This window comes from Dromiciops gliroides, chromosome 4, assembly GCF_019393635.1.
Source record: "Dromiciops gliroides isolate mDroGli1 chromosome 4, mDroGli1.pri, whole genome shotgun sequence".
NCBI lineage: Eukaryota > Metazoa > Chordata > Mammalia > Microbiotheria > Microbiotheriidae > Dromiciops > Dromiciops gliroides.
In genome coordinates, this window is record NC_057864.1 from 26,475,040 (window position 1) to 26,494,933 (window position 19,894).

Consider the following 19,894-nt stretch of genomic DNA (forward strand, 5'->3'; position numbering starts at 1 on the left):
TTTTTGGTAATGTCGGTGGTTTTGTTCACTTTTCATTTATTTTTTCACAGAATGATTAATTTAAGCTACTCATACTTCCACAAGTGCAGAAATCCTATTCAAAAGTATTTTTCTGTGTTTAAAGAAGCAAGTGTGGAGAAAAAAGCAAAGATTAGCCTGAGAAAAAGGAAGTGCTTGATAAGAAGGTCATAGGGGGGTGGCTAGGTGGCACAGTGGATAAAGCACCGGCCCTGGATTCAGGAGTACCTGAGTTCAAATCCGGCCTCAGACACTTGACACTTACTAGCTGTGTGACCCTGGGCAAGTCACTTAACCCCCATTGCCCCGCAAAAAAAAAAACAAAAAAAAAAAAGAAAGAAAAAGATAAGAAGGTCATATGTAAAAAGATTACCTGGTTAGCATCCCATAAGACATGTTGATAGACTTGGCCCAGCAGACTCAGAATTCCTGGGTTCCATGACTTCTTGTTTTTACATGTTAACTCTAAAGATTCTATTACTGTTTTCAACCTTGTGTTGGTTAAAATTTTTATTGAGTAATTACATTCTGCTCTTCTAAAATTCCCTTGTTGTTTTGATGTCGTGGTTACCATAATATCATTAAAACCTCCTCATTGGGTACCTGTCCGGTCTGTTGCATTATTAGTGTGATTCAATTCCTTGTGAAATTATTTGTTTCTGGGTTTGGGTATTTTTTCAGTTTAGGAAACAATTTTTAGGAAACTTCATTATGTCTCTTATTAGATGATCATCCTCGTTATTTTCACATTCTGAGTAACTGATATTTTTTTCTCCAACAGACAGTTTACTTGCCTAAACTGGATAGAAAGACACTCAGATTGCTGGAGATCATCTTTGTAAAGGTATCTCAAGAGAAAAGAAGCAGGTCTTCATAATAATGGAAGAGCCCACAAACTCTAAAAATGGGGATCATGAACCAAGGAAGTCTGCTCGGGCTGTTTGTGAAGAAAGCAAAGCTCTTAGAGCTCCGACCAATCAGAATTTGAAACCTAGAAATGAGAGAGTCATAAGGGACATTGGAAGAAGTTCTCCAAGTGGGAACAGTAATAAAAAAAATAAACAAAATGATGTTTGTACAGAAAAAATAGAACCTAAATCATGTAAGGTAAATACCTCTAGTGTCCCAGGCACAAAAGACTTGGGATCAGTCCTTCAAGATCAAAGTCACAGCAAAGCAAAAAAGTCACCAGGCCCACTGGCGACCAGAGAAGGTATGAAGCCCGCGAGAGCCCAGCAGGTGGAAGAGAATGTTCCAAGCTCCTCTGCTTCTGAGAAGGATGTGAATAAAGAAATCTTACCTACTGTACAAGGAGGGGAGTCAGCTTTAGACAATGCACCAGGCTCTCCAAAACTAACAATGTGTGCAGATAATGCTAGTGACTCTGGGAATAGTATTTCAGGAACAGAAGACAAATCTGATGACTTGAGTAAGTAAGGAGTTACACTGCACATCAACTTTCTTTGGGGGAAAAGAAAAAAAATTCCTGTAGAAATGCTCCCTAATTTGCATTGCTGCTGCTGCCTTTTTTTTTTTTTTTGGTGAGGCAGTCGGGGTTAAGTGACTTGCCCAGGTGTCACACAGCTAGTAAGTGTTAAGTGTCTGAGGCCTGATTTGAACTCAGGTCCTCCTGACTCCAGGGCCAGTGCTTTATTCACTGCGCCACCTAGCTGCCCCCCCAAAATGGTTTCATCTTGCTATTGGTACTCGTTAGCATTTAGGTCGAACCTGCTGCCAACTTCATTGAGAACTATCTATCTAGTTCTAAATCTCATTTGGGGCAGCCTAATAATTAACCCAGCTGTTGCTTAATGATACATTGGCTATGTCTCCTGAGTATTTTGATGCAGGTTTCACTGAGTCTCAAATGATCTCTCCCAGGTAACCTTTACTGATGCACTAAGACTGGAAGGGAACAGTCACATTTAACCTGGATAGACATAGAAATGAACAAAATGCGTTCCTGAGTTGTGTGTCCAGTAAAATCTTTGACCAGATCCAGGGAGTGTCAGGGTTGGGACAGACCTTAGAGTTTATCTGGCCTAACACACCCTCTTTTTACAGATGAGCAAACTGAGATTCTGAGCCCCAGGTTGAATGGCTGGTAGAAGTGTTGGAGCCAGGACTCGAGCTCAGCTTTCCTGACTCCAAGTCCAGCGAACAATCTAGTGAAAGTTTTCAATTAAATAATATTTTTAATTGCAGCTATATTTATTTTCAAGCACAAGCACATTCATTAGCTTGCCTTGAGCTAAGAGATCATTGCCAAGTTTTTCTCATTGAACTTAGACTTGTATTAATTACACTTTAAGGTTTGCAAAGTGCTTTCCATACATTTTGTCATTTGATGCCCTCAACAACCTCGAAGTGGAGGTGCTGTTATACCCTGTGTTACAGATGAGGAAATGGGAGCTGAGAGAAAGAGAGAGTGGCGTGCCTGGACTCACCCAGTCCTAAGAAGCCTGGTGAAGGCAGGATTCAGACTGAGGTCTTCCTGAATCAGCCTCTATCTCTGGAGATCTAGAGAGAGCAGTTGTTTGTAAACAGATGTACAAAGAAATTTTTTGCTTTGCTAATCTTAGTTTTTGCTTTTTTCCATGTAGTGAAAAATTGTCTAACCCGATTAAGGGGGGTCTGAATTACTGGCATTTCACTTGAAGTAGACTGTGGTAGGACCTCATAGCCAGATAGCTAGAGATGGAGTCTGATCCAGTTACAAGGAAGCAGGAAATCCTTCCTGAGCCCTTGTGTTGGCTCCTCCCTGGGCTAATTCCATTTTCTCAGTCTCTTGCTACCTGTTTCCCTCATAGGTGTTGCTGTTCCCACCCCTATTTTGTCCACCTTGGCTTCCTCCTCCCTTACTCTTATTCACTTTGCCCTCCTATTTGGTCCTCTTTAATCTCAGAACAAGATTCAGGTAACTCATAGACTGGAATGTGGCCAGGCCAGAGACGTGCGATTCTGTTGTAACATGGTTTTCAATGTATCAGCAGCAATCAATAACGTTCTTGAGGAGGTCGGGCTCTATAAATGACCTGTCGGCTTCCCTCACTGCTGTGGGCCCAGTTGCAAACCTTTGAACTTTTTAATCCAATTGGCTTGTGAAGGCTGCTGTTAGATGGGACTTGGAAACTTGGTGTGCACGGGCACCTGTTTTGTACCTCCACATGTTACGTTTTTGAGTCCATGAGAGTTTGCGGAACCCGGAGTCCTTGTTCACACAGGGGCACATGACAATTGAATTTGTGTAGCTCAGATCAGATTTGATGTTACTTTAGCGAAGCTCACTTCTAAAAGGAATTTTAGGGTGACGTCTTTTGTAAAAAGTGAGCCTACAATGAGTATTTCCCTCCCTATTGTCCCCCCATACATACACACCCCCAAAAATATATTGTATTTGATCTTCCTCCTCTAAGGTCCTGCTCAGATGTCTTAAGGCTGGTGAGTGACCCTGGGCCCTCACAGTCGTCAGCTCTAGAGACCATCAGATCCAACCCCCTTCATTGTACAGAAGGGGTAACTGGGCCCTAGTAGCACAATGACTTACCTAAGGTCACACAGTAGTAAGGGAGCTAAGATAAAAACCAACCATTAAGGGTTTTCTACACGCTTGTACTGAGGGCTAGGTCCCTGCCCTGGGGGAGCTTACATTCTTGTGCACCAAATCCTGCAGATGCAGCAGCAGTTCAAAGACTGCTTACTCTTTGGGCTCTCTGTTCATTTCTTAGAATACAGAACTAAGCATGACACAAGGGTCCTGCTCACAACACCTCCACCTAACCACAATAGCTGAGTGAGGTGCCAAGGAGGATTCAGGCTAGGTGCTGTCAGACATTGGAGAAGGGAAGTCAATTCAACCACTTTTATTAAACACCTGCTGTGTGCAGAACCCTGGGAAATGTCACTTCCTTCCTAGCCTGAGGGAACATGTGTCTGTAGTCTGAGGGTTAGACAAGCCCAGTTCAGAAAGATTCATTTATAGAAGGTTGGCTACCAGGTGATGCATTTCATTTCAGTCTTGACTTGTGTCAGTGGAGAGAAAGCACCCGAACTAAAGGCAGTGGGTCCCAGGGAGCCCAGTGCGGCTCAGTATAGGCTGCTAGGAGAGGGAACCCTCTGGTTCCAAAATCCTATTGCTGGTGATTCACTTTGTAGCTTATTTGCTTTCAGTGGAAGCTAAAGAGCCTGGCTCTTCCTTTCACTCACTGTGTGACCTGGAACAAGTCAGTTCCGTGTGTTCTAGCACATGTGGGTCTCCCTCTTGTTCCCACAGGGAGGGCTGATTGAAACTCCTTCAGAGCCACTCCCCTCAAGCTTGTGGATTCCCTTCCTGTTCTCCCCCAGGTGTGGGTGTGCTCCATGGAGGCTCTGGAGGTAGTGTGAGAAGAGTAGGATGGACTGGCTGAGGAATGCTGGACTACCTCTGTTGGGGACCTGGGCCTGAGTCCTTGGACCTTTGGAGCTTTTGCTTCTTCGGGTGTAAAACTGGGCAATAACACTCACCTCACGGTCAGAGCCTGGTGAGGAAAGTGCTTTGTGAGCCTTAAAGCCCCCTAGAAAAGTCATTCTAGGCGTGGCGTTGGCCTTTCGGTGCCGCTCCCTTATGGCCCCACCCTAGAATGGGTCAGCAAGTGCCCCCTCTTCAGTGTCCAGTGGTTCTGGTCATGATGACTTCCTGGCTGATTCCTTCTCCAGGTAAAATGAAGAGTGCTGAGCCAACAAGAGACCCTCCTTCAGAGCTGGACTACTTGGAAAACGCCGCCACAATCGATGAAGCGGCGCTGACTCCCGAGCAGAGGCTGGGGTTGGAGCAGGCTGAGGAGCGCCTGGAGCGAGACTACATCTTTCGACTGGAAAAAGTAGACTATCCTCCTTGGCTTATTGGGGGGCTCTGGGTTGTGTGCAAGTCTGTCCCTCACAGGGGGAACGTCTCTTGTTGAGAAGTTTGGGGTCATCCCTGAGAAAGTGGGGGACTGAAGACTGACTTAATGATCGAGGACACCAATCATGCTGGGAGGGAGTTCAGTGGGAGTCTGAGGAAGCTGGGGCCTGGGGAAGGAGAGTCCTTTCAGCAGGAAGAGGTCCGATCAGAAGCATCGAGCCCAGGGCTGGGAGAGAAGAGGGGGAAGGAGGGAGGAAAACGGGGAGGGGAGATGGAGAGAAGGCCTGAGATGCTCCCCCAGGCCTCCAGATTGAAGAAGATCCCAGACAGGGTGTCCCTGATGCTCCTTTGGGTGCTCCTGCCCGCCCATCTCACATCTCGGCTGCTCTCTGGGTTCTGGCAATGGGAAGCAGCCTGGCGTGTTCCTGGGGTAACGGAGGAAGGTTGTGATAGGTAAAGGGCTGAGCCAGAAGAGATGGTAAGGGAGGGGGATATGGTGTGTTATGGGCCTGGGACTTCACTTAGTAGGAGCCTAATAAAAGCATCCCAATTGATCAATGGATCAATTGACTGCCAAGGAGCCATAGGCCCTTCTCTCTCACTTCATTTCTTTTCTCTAAGGCCTTTGTGCCCTCTTAACAACCCAGCAAGCACAGGGTGTTGGGAACTAAAAAAAGAAGCCTTCCCTTTCTGCCTTTTAAAACCAAGCAGGGTCACCCCTCCCAAATCCCTTCTAGTTTGTACATGCCAGTGGCGCCACCTATTGACTCGGCGAACCAGCGCTAGAATTTGATGCAAGAACAGACAGCATCTCCCAACTTAGCATGTGTTTTCTGTCTGCAGTAACTGGTCCAGTTCTTAGGCAGAGTGAGGGTGTGGACACGAGAGAAATGTGAGTCGGGAGGGCTTGGATCTTCTCACTGCACCGTGTTGCTCCTCCAGAGGAGGATGGGTTCTGCTGGCAGCCTGATGGGGATGAGTGGGAAGGACAGCACTCATCTGGTAGCAAGGCATGGGTGCGTCTGCACCATGGCAGAGATCTCAGGCACCATCATCCATGTTCCCATTGACAGAAGCTGCCTTGTGAGCCAGGGAATACCACAGCTATTCTGGCCTCTGGTTTACAAACAAGGGACGTGACTCTCAAGATAAATGACTTCTTGGTCATACTTGGTGTTAGAGGCAGGATTGGAACTCAGGGCTTCTGGCTCCAGACCTACCCTCAGATCTAGACTGGGCAATCCTGTCCCATTCTTCAGTGCCACTCTTTTCCTACAAACGCACATTGTCTGCTTAGATCTGGTAGAACCAATGATCTCTGTAACTATCATCATTACTATTATGTTACTACAAGGTACTATTCCTATAGTATTTATTGAGGCTACACTCCTGACCAAGAGTATAAATGAAGGCAGATTTAGAAATGGGCCATGATGAATGGCTACAGTTTTTACATTCCAAAATGTTTCATTATTTGGGGATGTTGCAGTCAAGAGAGAGGGCCTTCTGAGGACCTCGTTAAGTAAGGCCAACTTCTGTAAAAACAATGCCGGCCTTAAGGGGAAGGTGGCATTGTTCTTACTTAAAGACCCTGCACAACCATCTGACTGTGCACTGTGGCAGGGCCAGAGCTGCAGTGCCCCGGGTCAGCTGTGCTGCCAGGTAGGGGCTTGCTCTTGAGTACGGTGGGACCCTTTAGTGCTATGTGGGCAGCAGTGCCCACCTCCCCACCCCAGGGCCCAGAGTCTTGAGCACGTGAGCAGTTTGCTGACCACAACTTCCCCAGCCTCTCCTCGGGCAGGTGAGTTTTTCAACACAGGTGCAGGACTTGACACTTCTCCCAATTAAATTTTACTTTTCTGTCTCCTAAATTTGTTCCTGGTAAATTTGCCTCTTTGCAACCTTAAGAAAAATGCCTTTGAAGAGCTAACTTATTGACTTTGTTGCATTGATCTAGAACAGCCAAACTTGGGTGTTTTTCTAGGCTTCATGTCTTCTGTTACCTCTTCACTCTTCTCTTTCAGCGCTCCCCGGAATACACCAATTGCCGCTATCTATGCAAATTATGCTTAGTTCATATTGAAAATATCCAGGGAGCCCATAAGCACATAAAAGAGAAACGGCATAAGAAAAACATCACGGTAAGTCTCTTGGTTTGTTTCTTAACTTCATGTCCAAAAAGAACGTCCCATTCAAGTTCTTAAAGTATCAATCAAGTCACTTTGCATTCTCTAAAATCTGACTGTTTAACTAGGAGCAGCCCTCCACGTGATGGCCTGGTCCCTCCTTATCTCGGAGTGTGGTCAGGGAGGAGGACCTGGGCAGGGAGCAGGAGGCTCCTCTTCCAGGCTGGGGGTCCCCAGATTAAAAAGGGGATGAAGTGACAAGCTAGTGGCCTTTTTGTTGTATTGGCCACAGCTGCTTCTTCTGTGTGGGTAAACTTGGTGTGTTTTGGGGGTAGACTTTGTGTGCCTTTTGGGAATAATTTAGTCTAGGTACCTATTTAAAAACAAAAATTGGCTCTGAACGTGCCTCCTTACTTCAGTCGGTGCCTCTTCTGTACCTTGTTTGCACTGTTCTAGGAACTTACTTACTGCCTTTTGTATTTGATTTCCATGAGTACCCAACAAACTATTCAGAACATGTCATGTAACATTATTTTTCTTTCATTCGTTCATTTATTCATTCATCTGAACCTGTCATCACTCAACACTATGAGAGCAGAGATCTATTAAAAACACCAGATCCAATGATCCCTGGCTCGCTCTTTCCATGTCTCTCCCAACAACTGGACCATTGGCTCATCCCACTGAATTTTCCACCTCCCAGTCAGCTGTTTGTGGTCCTGTGGGATCCAGTCTACACAAAGCATTATGTGTAGGTGAAAATAATTTTGTTAAAGTATTCTTGCATCATCTTCTCATTAAACATGCTGCTAATATGCCCTGTTGGTTGAACCCTTTAAGAAGAAAGGCGGGCCTGCAAACACGGGTGCTTGGCCAAGAAGTGTACTCTAATTGGGAATGGCAGATATATCCAAGGACGGTTAAAGAAGGGAGTTATCTGGCTTCCCTGCCTTTAGAGTTCCCAAGGCTAGGTGAGCTCTATCTTTAACCAAGCTTTCATTGCAGAGTTTTAGTTTAACAATGAACTAACCTCTGGGGGTGGGCTGCCTGGAGGTAGGACTAGCAAGGGGAGCTTGGTTGCAAGAACAGTGGGACCATTTCTCTCCTCTTGGATAAAGTTAGTCATTGGTCAGTTCGGTCCCCCTTAAGCTCTTTGGCTCAAGTCAGATTTGGAACTCCTCTTAGGGCAGAGCAGTTGTGACAGGCCAGTCTAGGCTCAGCCTGAGAAAAGCCAGTTAGAAGTGCCCCAAGACGGTCTTACTAAGAACCAAATGGCGATCCGTCGTGTAGAGGCAAAGAATGTGTCACGCTGCCGCAGCCAGTACTATTTCATCATGATGCCGTTGTGGTGGGGTTTGGTTATAGCACATTAAGGACAGTCTGCTGCCTGAGCTACCCACCATTGGTGGTCAGCGATGATCCGAGGGAGTATTGGCGCCTTTCCCCATGCCATTAATTCCCTGAGCTTGTCTGCTTACCTTCGCCACATTGCTTATTGCTCATATATAAACATTCCTTTGGAACTAACTGCTTCCCTGCCTCCCCGTGTTGTTCTGCTTGCCATGAGGAGATTGGACTAGATGGTTTCGAAGGTCCTTTCCAGCGTGAAATCCAGCCACCCTGTATGTTCCCAAAGGCCCTGGGCATTGGAGGGGAGATGCATAAATAGCATTTTCAGAAAAGCTGGCCTTTTTCCCTGTCCCTAGGGACAAGGGTATACACTCTGCAGCTGGATTATATCGGAATGACAGTATAGGATGTTGAGCTGCAGCTGAAACTATAACACAAATACCTGGTATGCAGGTAGTTAGAAGCAAAGAATGAGGCATTCTGATTCCATTCAGTGCAATAGGAATTCTAAAAACCATGTACAATTTTTTCTTTATGCTGATGATTTCTTAACTGCTCAAACCCATGGCCTTTTCTCAGTCCTCCTCCTTTACCAAGCTGCTGCTTCTGATCTTCCCTGACTCTTGACCACAGTGTTCTTCCCTCGGCTTCTCTGATGCTACCTTCTCCTGGTTCTCCTCCTTTGTTTGACCCACATTCTCATTAGATGGGTCCTCCTGTTGTCACTCTCTAGCTGTGAATGCCCCCTATGGCTGTGTCCTGGGCCCCATTCTCTCCCGGTCTAATCCCAGGTTCCCTACTGTCTGCTGGACAGCTCTCCCTGGACTTCCCACCATCCTCCACCCAGTCTACCCATTTCTGTGGGTGGGACCGCCATCTTTCAGGTCACCCAGACCGGAGACCTTAGAAACCTTAACTCTTCCCTTCCCCCCCACCCCCCCAAGCAGTGTCCAGTTATTTTCCAAATCTCTTGCACCTGTCCTCTTTATTCCATTCTTAGGTCTCTACCCTAATTCAGACCCTCCTCCGGTTACTGCAGTCCCTCTTAATTGGTCTCCCTGCATCAAGGCTCTTCCCTCTCTAGAGGCAGCCAGGTGGTGCAGTAGGTAGAGCACTGGGGCTAAGGTCAGGAACACCAAGTTCAAGTGCAGCCTCAGACTCTTATTAGCTGTGTGACCCTAGGCAAGTCACTTAACTTCTGTTTGCCTCAGTTTCCTCAACTGTAAAATGAGGGCCTCACAGGGTTGTTGTGAGGATCAAGTAAGATAATATTTATGAAGTTCTTAGCACAATACCTGGCACGTAGTAGGTGGGAGATAAAGGTTTATTCCCTTCCCTTCTCTTCTAAACTAGCCTTCAAATAGCTGCTAAATTGATATTCCTAAAGCACATTTCTGACCATGTGACCCTACCTCCTTTCAAAAATCTTGACCATTGTGCTATTGCCTCTCAAACAAAATAGGAATTTCTCAACCTGACATTTTGTATGGCTCTCACCTTTTTGGTCTGTCTTCTTTTGATTCCTTTGCACACAGGCCTCCTTCTGGTCAGGCTTACTGTCAAACATGCCACCTCTTGCCTCTGAACCCTCATCTCCTGTGCCTGGAATTCATTCTCACCTCCACCTGGACTGCTCATTCACCTCCTCTGTGAGGCCTTCCTGGATTCTTCCCTGATGCCTTAGACTTTCTCTCCCTCTCGAAATGACTGCATTAATTCACGTACATGTTGCCTCTCCTTGCTAGATTTTAAGCTTAGTAGGCACTGGGCAGGTGCCTAATAACTGTTTTTAAAAATTGAATTGGAAATAGGGTTTAGAGCTGGAAGGGCCCTTAGGTAGAGCTGATCTAGTCCAGGCCCCTCACCCTAATAATAGATGAGGAAACTGAGGTGCAGGGGATTGAGTGACTTGCTCCAAGTCACATCATTACTAGGTAACAAGACAGGATTCCTAGCTGGTGCTTAGCAGAAGGCCTTGCACGCAATAGGCACTTCATAAATGTTTGTTGAACTGAACCTCAGGCCCTTGACTCCAAACTCAGGGGCTCTAGGCTGCTTCACGCTATCTTCTGTATCCTACCTTCATCTGGTAATGTTTTGTCCTTTGATAGGAAAAACAGGAAGAAAATGAACTCCGAGCCCTGCCACCCCCTTCCCCTGCCCAGCTGGCTGCTCTGAGCTCCACCCTCATGCAAGCAGCAAAGGAGCAAGGGATTTCGGACGATGACTTTGGGTTCCGGCAGGAAATTGTGACTGAAATGGAAAAGGTCGTACAGCTGCGCTTACCAGGTACAGTGGCTCACCATCATCACCATCAGCAATTCCATCATCCTCAACCTGGGGCTTTTCTTCTTCTGAGGCCTGGGACAGCCTTTCCTCTTCTTCCCCCTCTTTCTCTAGCTTAAAAAGGTCTTTATTTAAATGTTTACTTTAAAAGACCATTTTCCTCTGCCTTGCAGGGACACCGATAAAAGTTATGTTTTTGTAGTTTTTTTTAGAAACAGAACAGTGAAGAGTAATCATCTTAGGTCTCTGTTTTACAAAGGCCCAAGGAGAATTTAAGTAAAGAAATGTGCATCCACTAGAAGGCATCCCTGCCGTACCAGCAGTCGTCCGTAGGATTGGAGTTGTAGGATCGTGCCTTTGACCCATCATTTCCTCCTCTTGGTACAGCTCACTTAGCCCCTTCTTTACACCTAAGAAAGAGCCCTTTGTGAGTGGCTGTGACTGGAAAGTTTATCACCCTGCAGCCACCATGGTTATGAGCCTGGCCAAACTTAGCTACACTGACTCTTGGGTAGCGCCTTCTTCCCTCGTTTAGCAGGACCTTCCAGAGATGGCATTGTGCTAGGGTGGGACTATCAAAGACCCAGGGTTACATCCCCACCCCACCATGTGCCCCAGTGAGGCATTAGCAAAGGACCCCTCTGACTCAGAAAGAAAGGGACGTGTGGGTTCTGCAGAAGAAAAACACAAGAGGAGAGTCATCGTGTTGAGTGGAGAAGATAGATGATTGATTAGATTTTGATTGGGATAGAAATGTTCAGTTATCATTGTAATTTCTATCTAGGTCGTAGGTTAAAGTGTTTAAAGCATTTTCCTCCTATGAGGCAGGGAGGGATGGGGTAGCTAGGTAATAGGAGGTTAACCTAGGCAGAGTGGTATTGGCACATTTGGTATTTCCCTCCCACTATAGCACACCTCTGGGGGCCTTAGGGCTCAGCCAGTCTTGCCAGTCTGCAAGGCTTTGGATGCAGGCCCACATGGCTGGGCTGGTACCTGAGAAAATCAGCTTTCACTAAGCTTGGGAAGGCTCATCATCAGAGTGTTTGCCAGCAGGTGATAATTGTTTTCGGCCATAGCAACTCATGAAAGAGTCTGCTAAGGTGCAGAAGGATTGTACGTGACATCGGGAGGGCAGGTGTGCTCACAGGCCCAATCATGTTTCTTGGAAATAGAGTAAGCATTCTCCTAATAGGTAACCTTTCCTCCCATTTCTGAAAGACAAGCCTTATAAAAATGTAACAAAGAAAATTACCTATACCTCCGTGATTTAGCCACATTATTTTTCAAACGTCATTTGATAATAAGTCAAGCTTTTCTACATCAAGAAAAGAATGATACAAAATCAAGGTTTAGTGAGAACTCCCTCACCTTTCCACAACTGACTATGGTTAACCCAGGCCTTAGTCCCATTCATCCTTCAACTCCTAAATGCATGTTATCTTTCAAACTGGCCCCATGGAGTTTAACTCTGAGGTGGCACAAGCAGCACACTTTGCTCCCATTTACCTTTCTTCTAAAATCGTAGCCACAGTGTCCAAGAAGATCCCAGTCACGGTCATTGGTGCTTGTAGACATTAATGACTAGGCCATACTCCTCCAGCATTGAAAAACTCATCCACACTGAGTATTCATGGCTTTTCTTCTAGCCCAGATGTGCCTCTGTGCCAGACAGTCAGAGCCTCACTGGTTGGTAGCCAAGTTTACATGTATCCTTACCTTTCCATTCTCTCTAAGTTAAATTGTTCTTGAAAAGAAAATTCAGGTCTGAGATTGGATGCTAAGCTACCCTTGCCTCAGTAACTGAAATGTAGAATTCCTTGGTCTTATGGCTAGAGTTCTCATGTTAGAGAAGGGCAGAAACAAGAAACATGTCTGTGGTTTACTTGCTGTGATTTCTGTAGGGCATCATGGTCATGTGTGTTTTATGCCTAATGCACTTCTCTTGTCTTCCAGACTGTTCGCTTAGGCTGTATGGCTCCTCTCTGACTAGGTTTGCTTTTAAAAGCAGTGATGTTAATATAGATGTAAAATTTCCATCCAAGGTAAGTAGCCATAAAAGTACCTTGTCCATGGTCCTCTGGGCTTAGTATTCCTGTGTCCCTTTTGTTTGGTAACATTTCCCCCAAAGGAGAAGGACAGTAGCCTCTTTAGGCCTGAGTCCTGCAAGGATTTGTCCTGCAGACGCTCCTAAGCAGAAGGGGGCCGAGTGGGTGCTTCACCCTCTTTTAGAGGCTGATCATTGTTATCATAATAGCAACAGCTCAGCATTCGAGAAAGGCCTCCCAGGTTGAGAAAAGGCTGTGGGAGTCAGGTTAGACTATTATCCTTTTGGACCTACAGAGAAGGCCCAGAAAGGTAAGTTGTTGACCCTGCTACCCTTCAGGGGGTGTCACTTGGCAGCTATAATCTCCATGTTCTGCTTTTCATGCTCTGCCTCATTACCAGGGCTATGTTCAGGGGTGGGGTGGGGTGGGGGGGAGTAGTTGTTTTTTTAAATCATTCTTGTACATGGATCTTGAATCAGGTTTGTTGAGTCATAAACGTACCTTTCTGAGGTTTGGTTCAGGCATAAGCTGGATATGTCACAGTTTCTGTTCCAGGGGAGTCATTTCTTTCATTAATGGCAATAGAATAAATACTAAACATTAAGACTCGAATGAGCTTGTTGTTGTAATAGATTTGGATGGTAAGCCTCTTGGGTTGGTGGTTCCTACCCCCAAACATCCCTAACAATAATTCTGAACAGTGAAAGTGTAAAGTTCCCTTTCTAAGGAACCACAAGTCCTTGTAACTATGCTTAAATACTAGAGCCCACATCATTTACTAAACTCTACTTCTGTGATTGAGATAGTAAATAAAAACATAAAGCACTCTGATTTTCTTTTCATTTCTGTAATTTTAAATTAAAATAATGGCAGTCATTTTGTATTAAAATGCCCTTTAATGAAGTTGAGTTTGCTCTGATGTTCTGCCATTTGGACTTTAAACCTATATTGATTCTACCTTGTAATTTTTTTTAGATGAGTCACCCAGATGTTCTGATTCAGGTGCTTGACATATTAAAAAACTGTGGTAAGTTTCTTTTTTTAATTGGCACTTTCCAAAGAAGGATGTGTTAGCTTATTTTCAATTTAAATTGCCGATGTAGCTAACAAAATTAAAATTCATATCCCCAGCACATTTGAGTCATTGGGTATAGAAAACACTTATTTCTTCCAGTGTGCTCATCCTGGGATTTAAACAGTAGCTGTGCTAACTCTTTAAAAGACTATGTGCAAACTTAGAAAAGTCAAAAGTAAGTCTAATTAAAGCAGTTCTGTGTTTTCTGTTTGTTTTTAATATTGTCAAGGCAGAAGACCTATCACCAAAACAAATGACTAGTTCTAGTTGTGACAAGAGGGATGTAGTGAGAGACTTTGAAAGGGGGGAAGTGCCAATACAGCCCCCATTTTTCTGTGACTCTGAAGAGGTTTTATAGCCCCAGATTTAAGCTGATTTAGTCTTTTACTGAAAACATAAGAAGCACATGTGATCAACCTGCCTCATCTTTCTGATTTGCTCTGGATTGTAGAAGGACCATTATCATGGGCAAGGAATCTGTTTCCAAGGAAGACTTTGTATACTAATTAGATAGTCTTTTTCTTTGCCCAGAAGTCAGCACAAATTGTCCAAAAGCAAACCTTAAGTCATTTTTAAACAGTGTGTTGGGTTAACCCACTTTCTCATTTTGCCCTTCCCAGGATACCGGAGCCTATCAATCAATCAAGCAAGGCTTATTGTCAATCAGACATTGATTAAGTACCTGTTGCACGCCAGGCACTGTGCTCAATATTAAGGGTATAGATCCAAAGAGTGAAATAATCCTTGTTCACAAGGAGCTCCTCTTAACATCTCATGTATTAATTTTGATTTTAAGAAACGCAAAGATATTTTCAGTGACTGTTGTTTGATTTCAAATTTGGATGTATTGTTTATTTGGTTTAAGTATTTAGCAAAAAAAAAAAGTGCATTTGGCTCAGGGATTGCCTTCCTACAGCCCCCCCACACCCCTCCACACTTCCTGCTGCTAGTTCTTTTCTACTGTTCACCCGCCATCAGCCCAGTTACTCGCATATTTCTACATGCCTTTCTTTCCCCCAACTTTATTCCATTATCTTTTGGGGGGCGGGCCAATGAGGGTTAAGTGACTTGCCCAGGGTCACACAGCTAGTAAGTGTCAAGTGGTCCTCCTGAATCCAGGGCCAGTCTGCCCCCTATTCCATGATCTTTAATAATAATAATAGAAATGACTCAATTCCCTCAGAAGGGAAATATTATAAATATCATTCCCATTTTATTGTTGAAGAAACTGAGGCACCAATAGTTTAAAACCACATTTTGAGACAGGATTCAAGCCCAGATCTCCTTGCCCCAAGGGTAGTGGGTTTTGGGGTTTTTTTTTTTTTCCCATTACAACAAACTGCTTCCCTTTGCATTTTAGATTCTATCTTCCTTTTAGCTTTTTCTGGAAAAATCAAAAGGATTTTATTCTAATCCTTTTGACATAGACTCTTATGGCTTAAAGAATAATGTCAAAAATGTAGCAAGGCAGATAGTACCTATATGGGTCTGTTTTATCCCCAGACTTACTAACATGTGCTCCTGCTCTGTCCCAAGTTACACGTATATAAATACTCATTGCATATCATTAGTGCAGGTTTCTTTCTCCCAGCTTATTCTGACCAGTATTGGAAATCTTCTGTAAATTGAAAATAAAAGAGCCAAGTCACCCATTTTTGTATATGTGGGGCATTAGGTCTATAGTGGAGGTCTAAAGGAAGAGGGGGATAGACAGACACTCAACATCCTGTTTGTCCCAGGGCCATATTTGTGGCCCTGGACATTACCTGGGTCCACACAAGGGCAGGAATACTGTTTGGCAATGTTAGCAATTTTCTGTTTGCATGCAGGTTGGAAAGTCTAAACTCTTAACCCATTCATTATAGGTAGTCACCATGGGACTCTGTGGGCTGTTTCTTTGAAGAGTGGATTTAAGAAAGCTCACTTCTTACCAGAGAACATGCTTAACAAAACAGAGGGTACTTTGGATGGGAAAACAGTGGAGCCTTTGTGGACATAGGTTCCTTTAAAAAAAAAAATGTGATTCGCATTTCTAGAATGTTCCTGATCTCATCTCTATTTACATAGCAAGTGCATAGAAAAAGATGAGAGTCCTCCAATGCCAATAATGAAAAAGTGAATTGTCTTTGAGAGATACCCAGTGAGATTGTAGAAGGAATATGTTATTTCACTTGTTGATCACACAACTTACATATGTTTGTTTTTCTCTGTCAGCATTATACTCAGAGGTGGAGTCTGACTTTCATGCCAAAGTTCCTGTTGTCTTTTGCAAAGATGTGAAGAGGTTGGTTGTGATGATGATAGAGGGAAAAATAGGAATTAGTTGGTTTGTTTTGTTTTAAACTAAAGGAACAATATAGTGAATAAGCAAGAGATTCCCCTTTTGGATCTCTGAACTGTTCTCTGTAACTGAGAAGTGAGTTCTTACTTACTGAAAATAACATGCTTAATGAAAATAAGTTGTTTAACCAAAAATATGTGCTTCTGGATGGAGTTCCTTTTTAAAAGGATATACATAAATCTTCAGCCTTGCCCTTGAGTTTCCTGTAATTAGCTGAGATTTGGGGCTATGTCCTCTGACCTTTGACCTTCTGGTCAGGCATTGCTAGGGTGACCTGCCACCTTTAAAAAAGAAATTGAAATCAGTATTAAAAAAACAAACCCCAAAATAGCCACCGTAAATAATCATTGTGAACAGAGCGGGGTGGTAGGAAACACTGACTTCTTAAGATTAAGTCTTTACTAAACCTCCTTGGGTTATACACCCCTACTTTTGTTTCACAATCTCTCCTTTTGAGAAGCTATAATAGGTTATCCCATTGTGGTTGAAAATAATTTGTGGGCTCTAATATACTTCTTCAGGAAAAGACCAGGTAACTCCCTAAAAGTCGAATTTGTAGGGCCATCATGGCCAAGAGACTGTTCCAGAGGATAATTCAGTTCAGCAAATATTTATTAAGTGTCTGGTTGTGCTGGCCCCTGTGCTAGACACTGGGGGCTCAAAGATGAAAAATGGCCCAGTTCTTGCCTTTAGGGAGGTGGAGACATATAACATATGTACACAACAATGAGCCTGGCAGGAAGTAGAAGGGGGTGATAGCACAGGCTTCTTAGAAAACTAGCTGTGACAGGGAGAGAGGATAGATCTTGCAATAAATTGTTATGACAGGGAAGAAGTTTTTTAACAGAAGGGATTATATACACACACATGTGTATGTGTACATGTGTATATATACATGTGTGTACATATGGGGGGGGGAAGCAGCCACTGGGGTTGATTAGGAAAGATTAAAGATGAAAGACAAGAGGAAATGATCAGTACACCAATAGCCTTCCAAAATCTGAGATCTTTTTGCGTCCTCCTTGGGGCTCTGCTACTTGGCCTTTGGCCGAGTTGCCGGATTTCTCAGTGCCTAAATTTCCTCGTCTCTAAAATAAGGGGTTTGGACTCAATAATTGCTCAGGTTGCTCCCACCTGTGAAAGCCTTTGTGCTTTAGGGCCACTATATAAAGCATCACCCAGTTTGCTAGAAGGCTCATGTCAGTCCTTTGTAGTACTTGATCTAAAAAATAATCCACAAACGAATATTTGTAGAAAGTTTGCCCAGGCAAGATGACAATAAAGTAAGGCCTCGGTCCAGATCAGGTTAGTAAAAGAAAGGCCTTCCTTCCTTCCTTCGTCCGTCCGTCCCTTTCTTCCTTCCTTCCTTCCGGGTGCCTATTTTTCATCTTTGTGTCTGTCCTTGGTGCCTGACTCTGGGGCCTTTGCCCAGGATCACTCAGTAAGTGTTTGCTTTTTGGGGAATTTCTTATACTTTAAAATGTGATAGAAGGAGAGCTGAAGAGATTGGTGTGATAAGACTGTGTGGGCTGGTAGGTGATTAAAATTACGTTTGTTTCTTTTTTCTTGACAGTGGTTTAATCTGTAAGGTGAGCGCTGGAAATGATGTGGCATGCCTCACAACTGATTTGCTTGCTGCTCTTGGCAAGCTAGAGCCTGTCCTAACCCCCTTGGTGTTAGCTTTTCGCTACTGGGCTAGGGTAAGTGGAATCTAGGAGAACATACCTCACTTGTAGAATATACCAGGATTTTCTTGCACTAACATGGCAGCTAAAGTTCTCTGCTGCCTCTCTGTGGCATGGGGGTGAACTGTCCTGGGTTCTTGAAGTCTCTACCAATGGAATGTCCACTCTATGAGCTCCTGCTAGGCTGGAAAAGTCGCACTGGTCACCAGGTAATGAGTTCTGTTGGCAACAGCAACTTCTTTAAGTGTCTCTTCTAAGGTGGTGGTGTCAAAGTTAATAGAAAGAGATCCCTGGCTGCTTTTGACCCAGAAGACCACATGGTCGCATTTTTGTGGTTGTTTTATTTATTTTGTTCAGCGTTTTCTAGTTGTTTGACACCTTTTTAGTCAGGCATTTGGGTGGAATTGGATTGGATGCGGATCTTTGAAGAATACCCCTCCACAGTGCAGCTTGGGACCGGGCAGTTGGGCTAGGAGGCTGTCAGCTTGGACACTCCTGGTAGCTTAATAAATAGGAGATTCCCTTTGAGCCTCCCTAGCTGTCATGTTCCTGTAACTCTTCAGTCTCCACTCACTCTATCCCATCACCCTCAAAATAGAAGCTGGTCCCCGTTTCTCTAGGGCATTTCATCGAATCTTCACTCAGCCTTTGACACCAAGTTTCTTTTTTCTTTGATTTCCCCCAAGGAATGTGTGCTTTGAGGGGACACTAGAAGAGTTTCAGAAGGCTGTTGTTTGCCTTGTTTGGATCATGGCGAGGACACGCCGGCCTCTTTTGTTAGTTGAAATAGGCTCTCATTTCATTCTCCCAATTTATTGTCGATAACTTGTTGGCTCTTGTTTTAATTATGCTGCCTGGTCTCTGGGGAACATTTTTCCCTCTTAAATCTTCCAAACTGTGCTTATACATCTAGTGAAGTATATGCAATTTCCTTTTGTTTAAGCCCAGAAAAGCTACCATAGAGTTTATATCCATGCCTAATGCGGTCAGATTTTAACTGACTGCTTCTTGTGCACTCTAGGACAGAATGAATCCAGCCACTTACCACATCCTGGCCATCTCATTGTCAAAGTAGCTGCAGTCTTAACCTTCTGGGAGGGACTAGAAGTCTCTAGCTAAAGCTCCCTTTATCTCCAACTGGTGAATCTTCTTATTTCCTAGCTAATCAAAGTCAGGGGAGTTGGTTACCTATCAGACAATCACTGTTTGCTGCTGACCCAAGAGTTGGGAGTTTTCACAGTCATTGGCATCTGAAAGAGACTCTCATTGTAGGAATCTTCTCTTTTAGTCTGGGCTCCTTGTTAGAGGTTCTGATGCTGTTCAGAACCATCTCCTGAGGGTAAGACACAGTTGTGGCTCCTGTGGGGTGAGCCCCAGTCTGCTGGGGTTCAGAGTAAATACCCTCCAAAGGAAAGATAAAGTCACTATCCGTAAATGCAGCCTTTTGTTTCTGATATCCCATTCATTTCAGAACATGACCTCCTCTAACTGAGGACTCCTGCAGCCCACCCATACTGTTCTTTCCTGGGTATTCCTTGTCCTTGCCTCCCAGAAGGCCTCCATTGTGTCGGCATCCTTCCTTTGTCTCGTGTCAAAGACACAGTCATGTAATTCTTGAAAATAGTTCATTGGTGTACAGTAAATGGGGCACCTAGTTGGTGCAGTGGATAAAGCACTGGGCTTGGAGTCAGCACGAGGAGTCCTTCCTGAGTTCAAATCCTGCCTCAGACATTTACTAGTTGGGTGTCCCTGGACAAGTCATGTTACTCCTGTTTGCCTTAGTGTTCCTCATCTGTAAAATGAACTGGAGAAGGAAGTGGCAGAGTACTGCAGTATTTCTGCCAAGAAAATCCCAAATAGGGTCACAGAGAGTCAGAAATGACTGAATAACATCACCTGTGCAGTAAATACATGTAGTTCCCTCAGGAAGCCATAGCTTCATCTTTATGGGTGACTCTCCTACCAGTACCAAATCTTAACCCCTCCATGCCTTGTTCAGTAGTTTCATCAATTGCTGTGGCCAAAAACAGTTGATTACCTGGTTTCCAACCCTAGGACGATGAGCCTCTCCTCCATCTGCAGGTGA

At 44.4% G+C, this 19,894-nt stretch overlaps 1 protein-coding gene across 7 annotated transcripts in view; it reads left to right on the forward strand.

Moving 5' to 3' along the window:
• Positions 1–19,894, forward strand: part of TUT4 (terminal uridylyl transferase 4) — a 69,541-nt gene that overhangs the window by 13,028 nt on the left and 36,619 nt on the right. For 4 of the 7 annotated variants that reach the window (XM_044002736.1, XM_044002733.1, XM_044002734.1 and 1 more), the window contains exons 3-11: positions 800–1,447; positions 4,714–4,877; positions 6,925–7,041; positions 7,625–7,777; positions 10,488–10,665; positions 12,616–12,704; positions 13,683–13,734; positions 15,997–16,066; positions 17,697–17,823. In XM_044002736.1, coding sequence (XP_043858671.1) covers positions 898–1,447; positions 4,714–4,877; positions 6,925–7,041; positions 7,625–7,777; positions 10,488–10,665; positions 12,616–12,704; positions 13,683–13,734; positions 15,997–16,066; positions 17,697–17,823 — 1,500 coding nt within the window. In that variant the 5' untranslated portion in view covers positions 800–897. The remainder of the gene's footprint in view (positions 1–799; positions 1,448–4,713; positions 4,878–6,924; positions 7,042–7,624; positions 7,778–10,487; positions 10,666–12,615; positions 12,705–13,682; positions 13,735–15,996; positions 16,067–17,696; positions 17,824–19,894) is intronic. The other 3 variants (XM_044002738.1, XM_044002739.1, XM_044002737.1) reach the window with 2 other exon arrangements.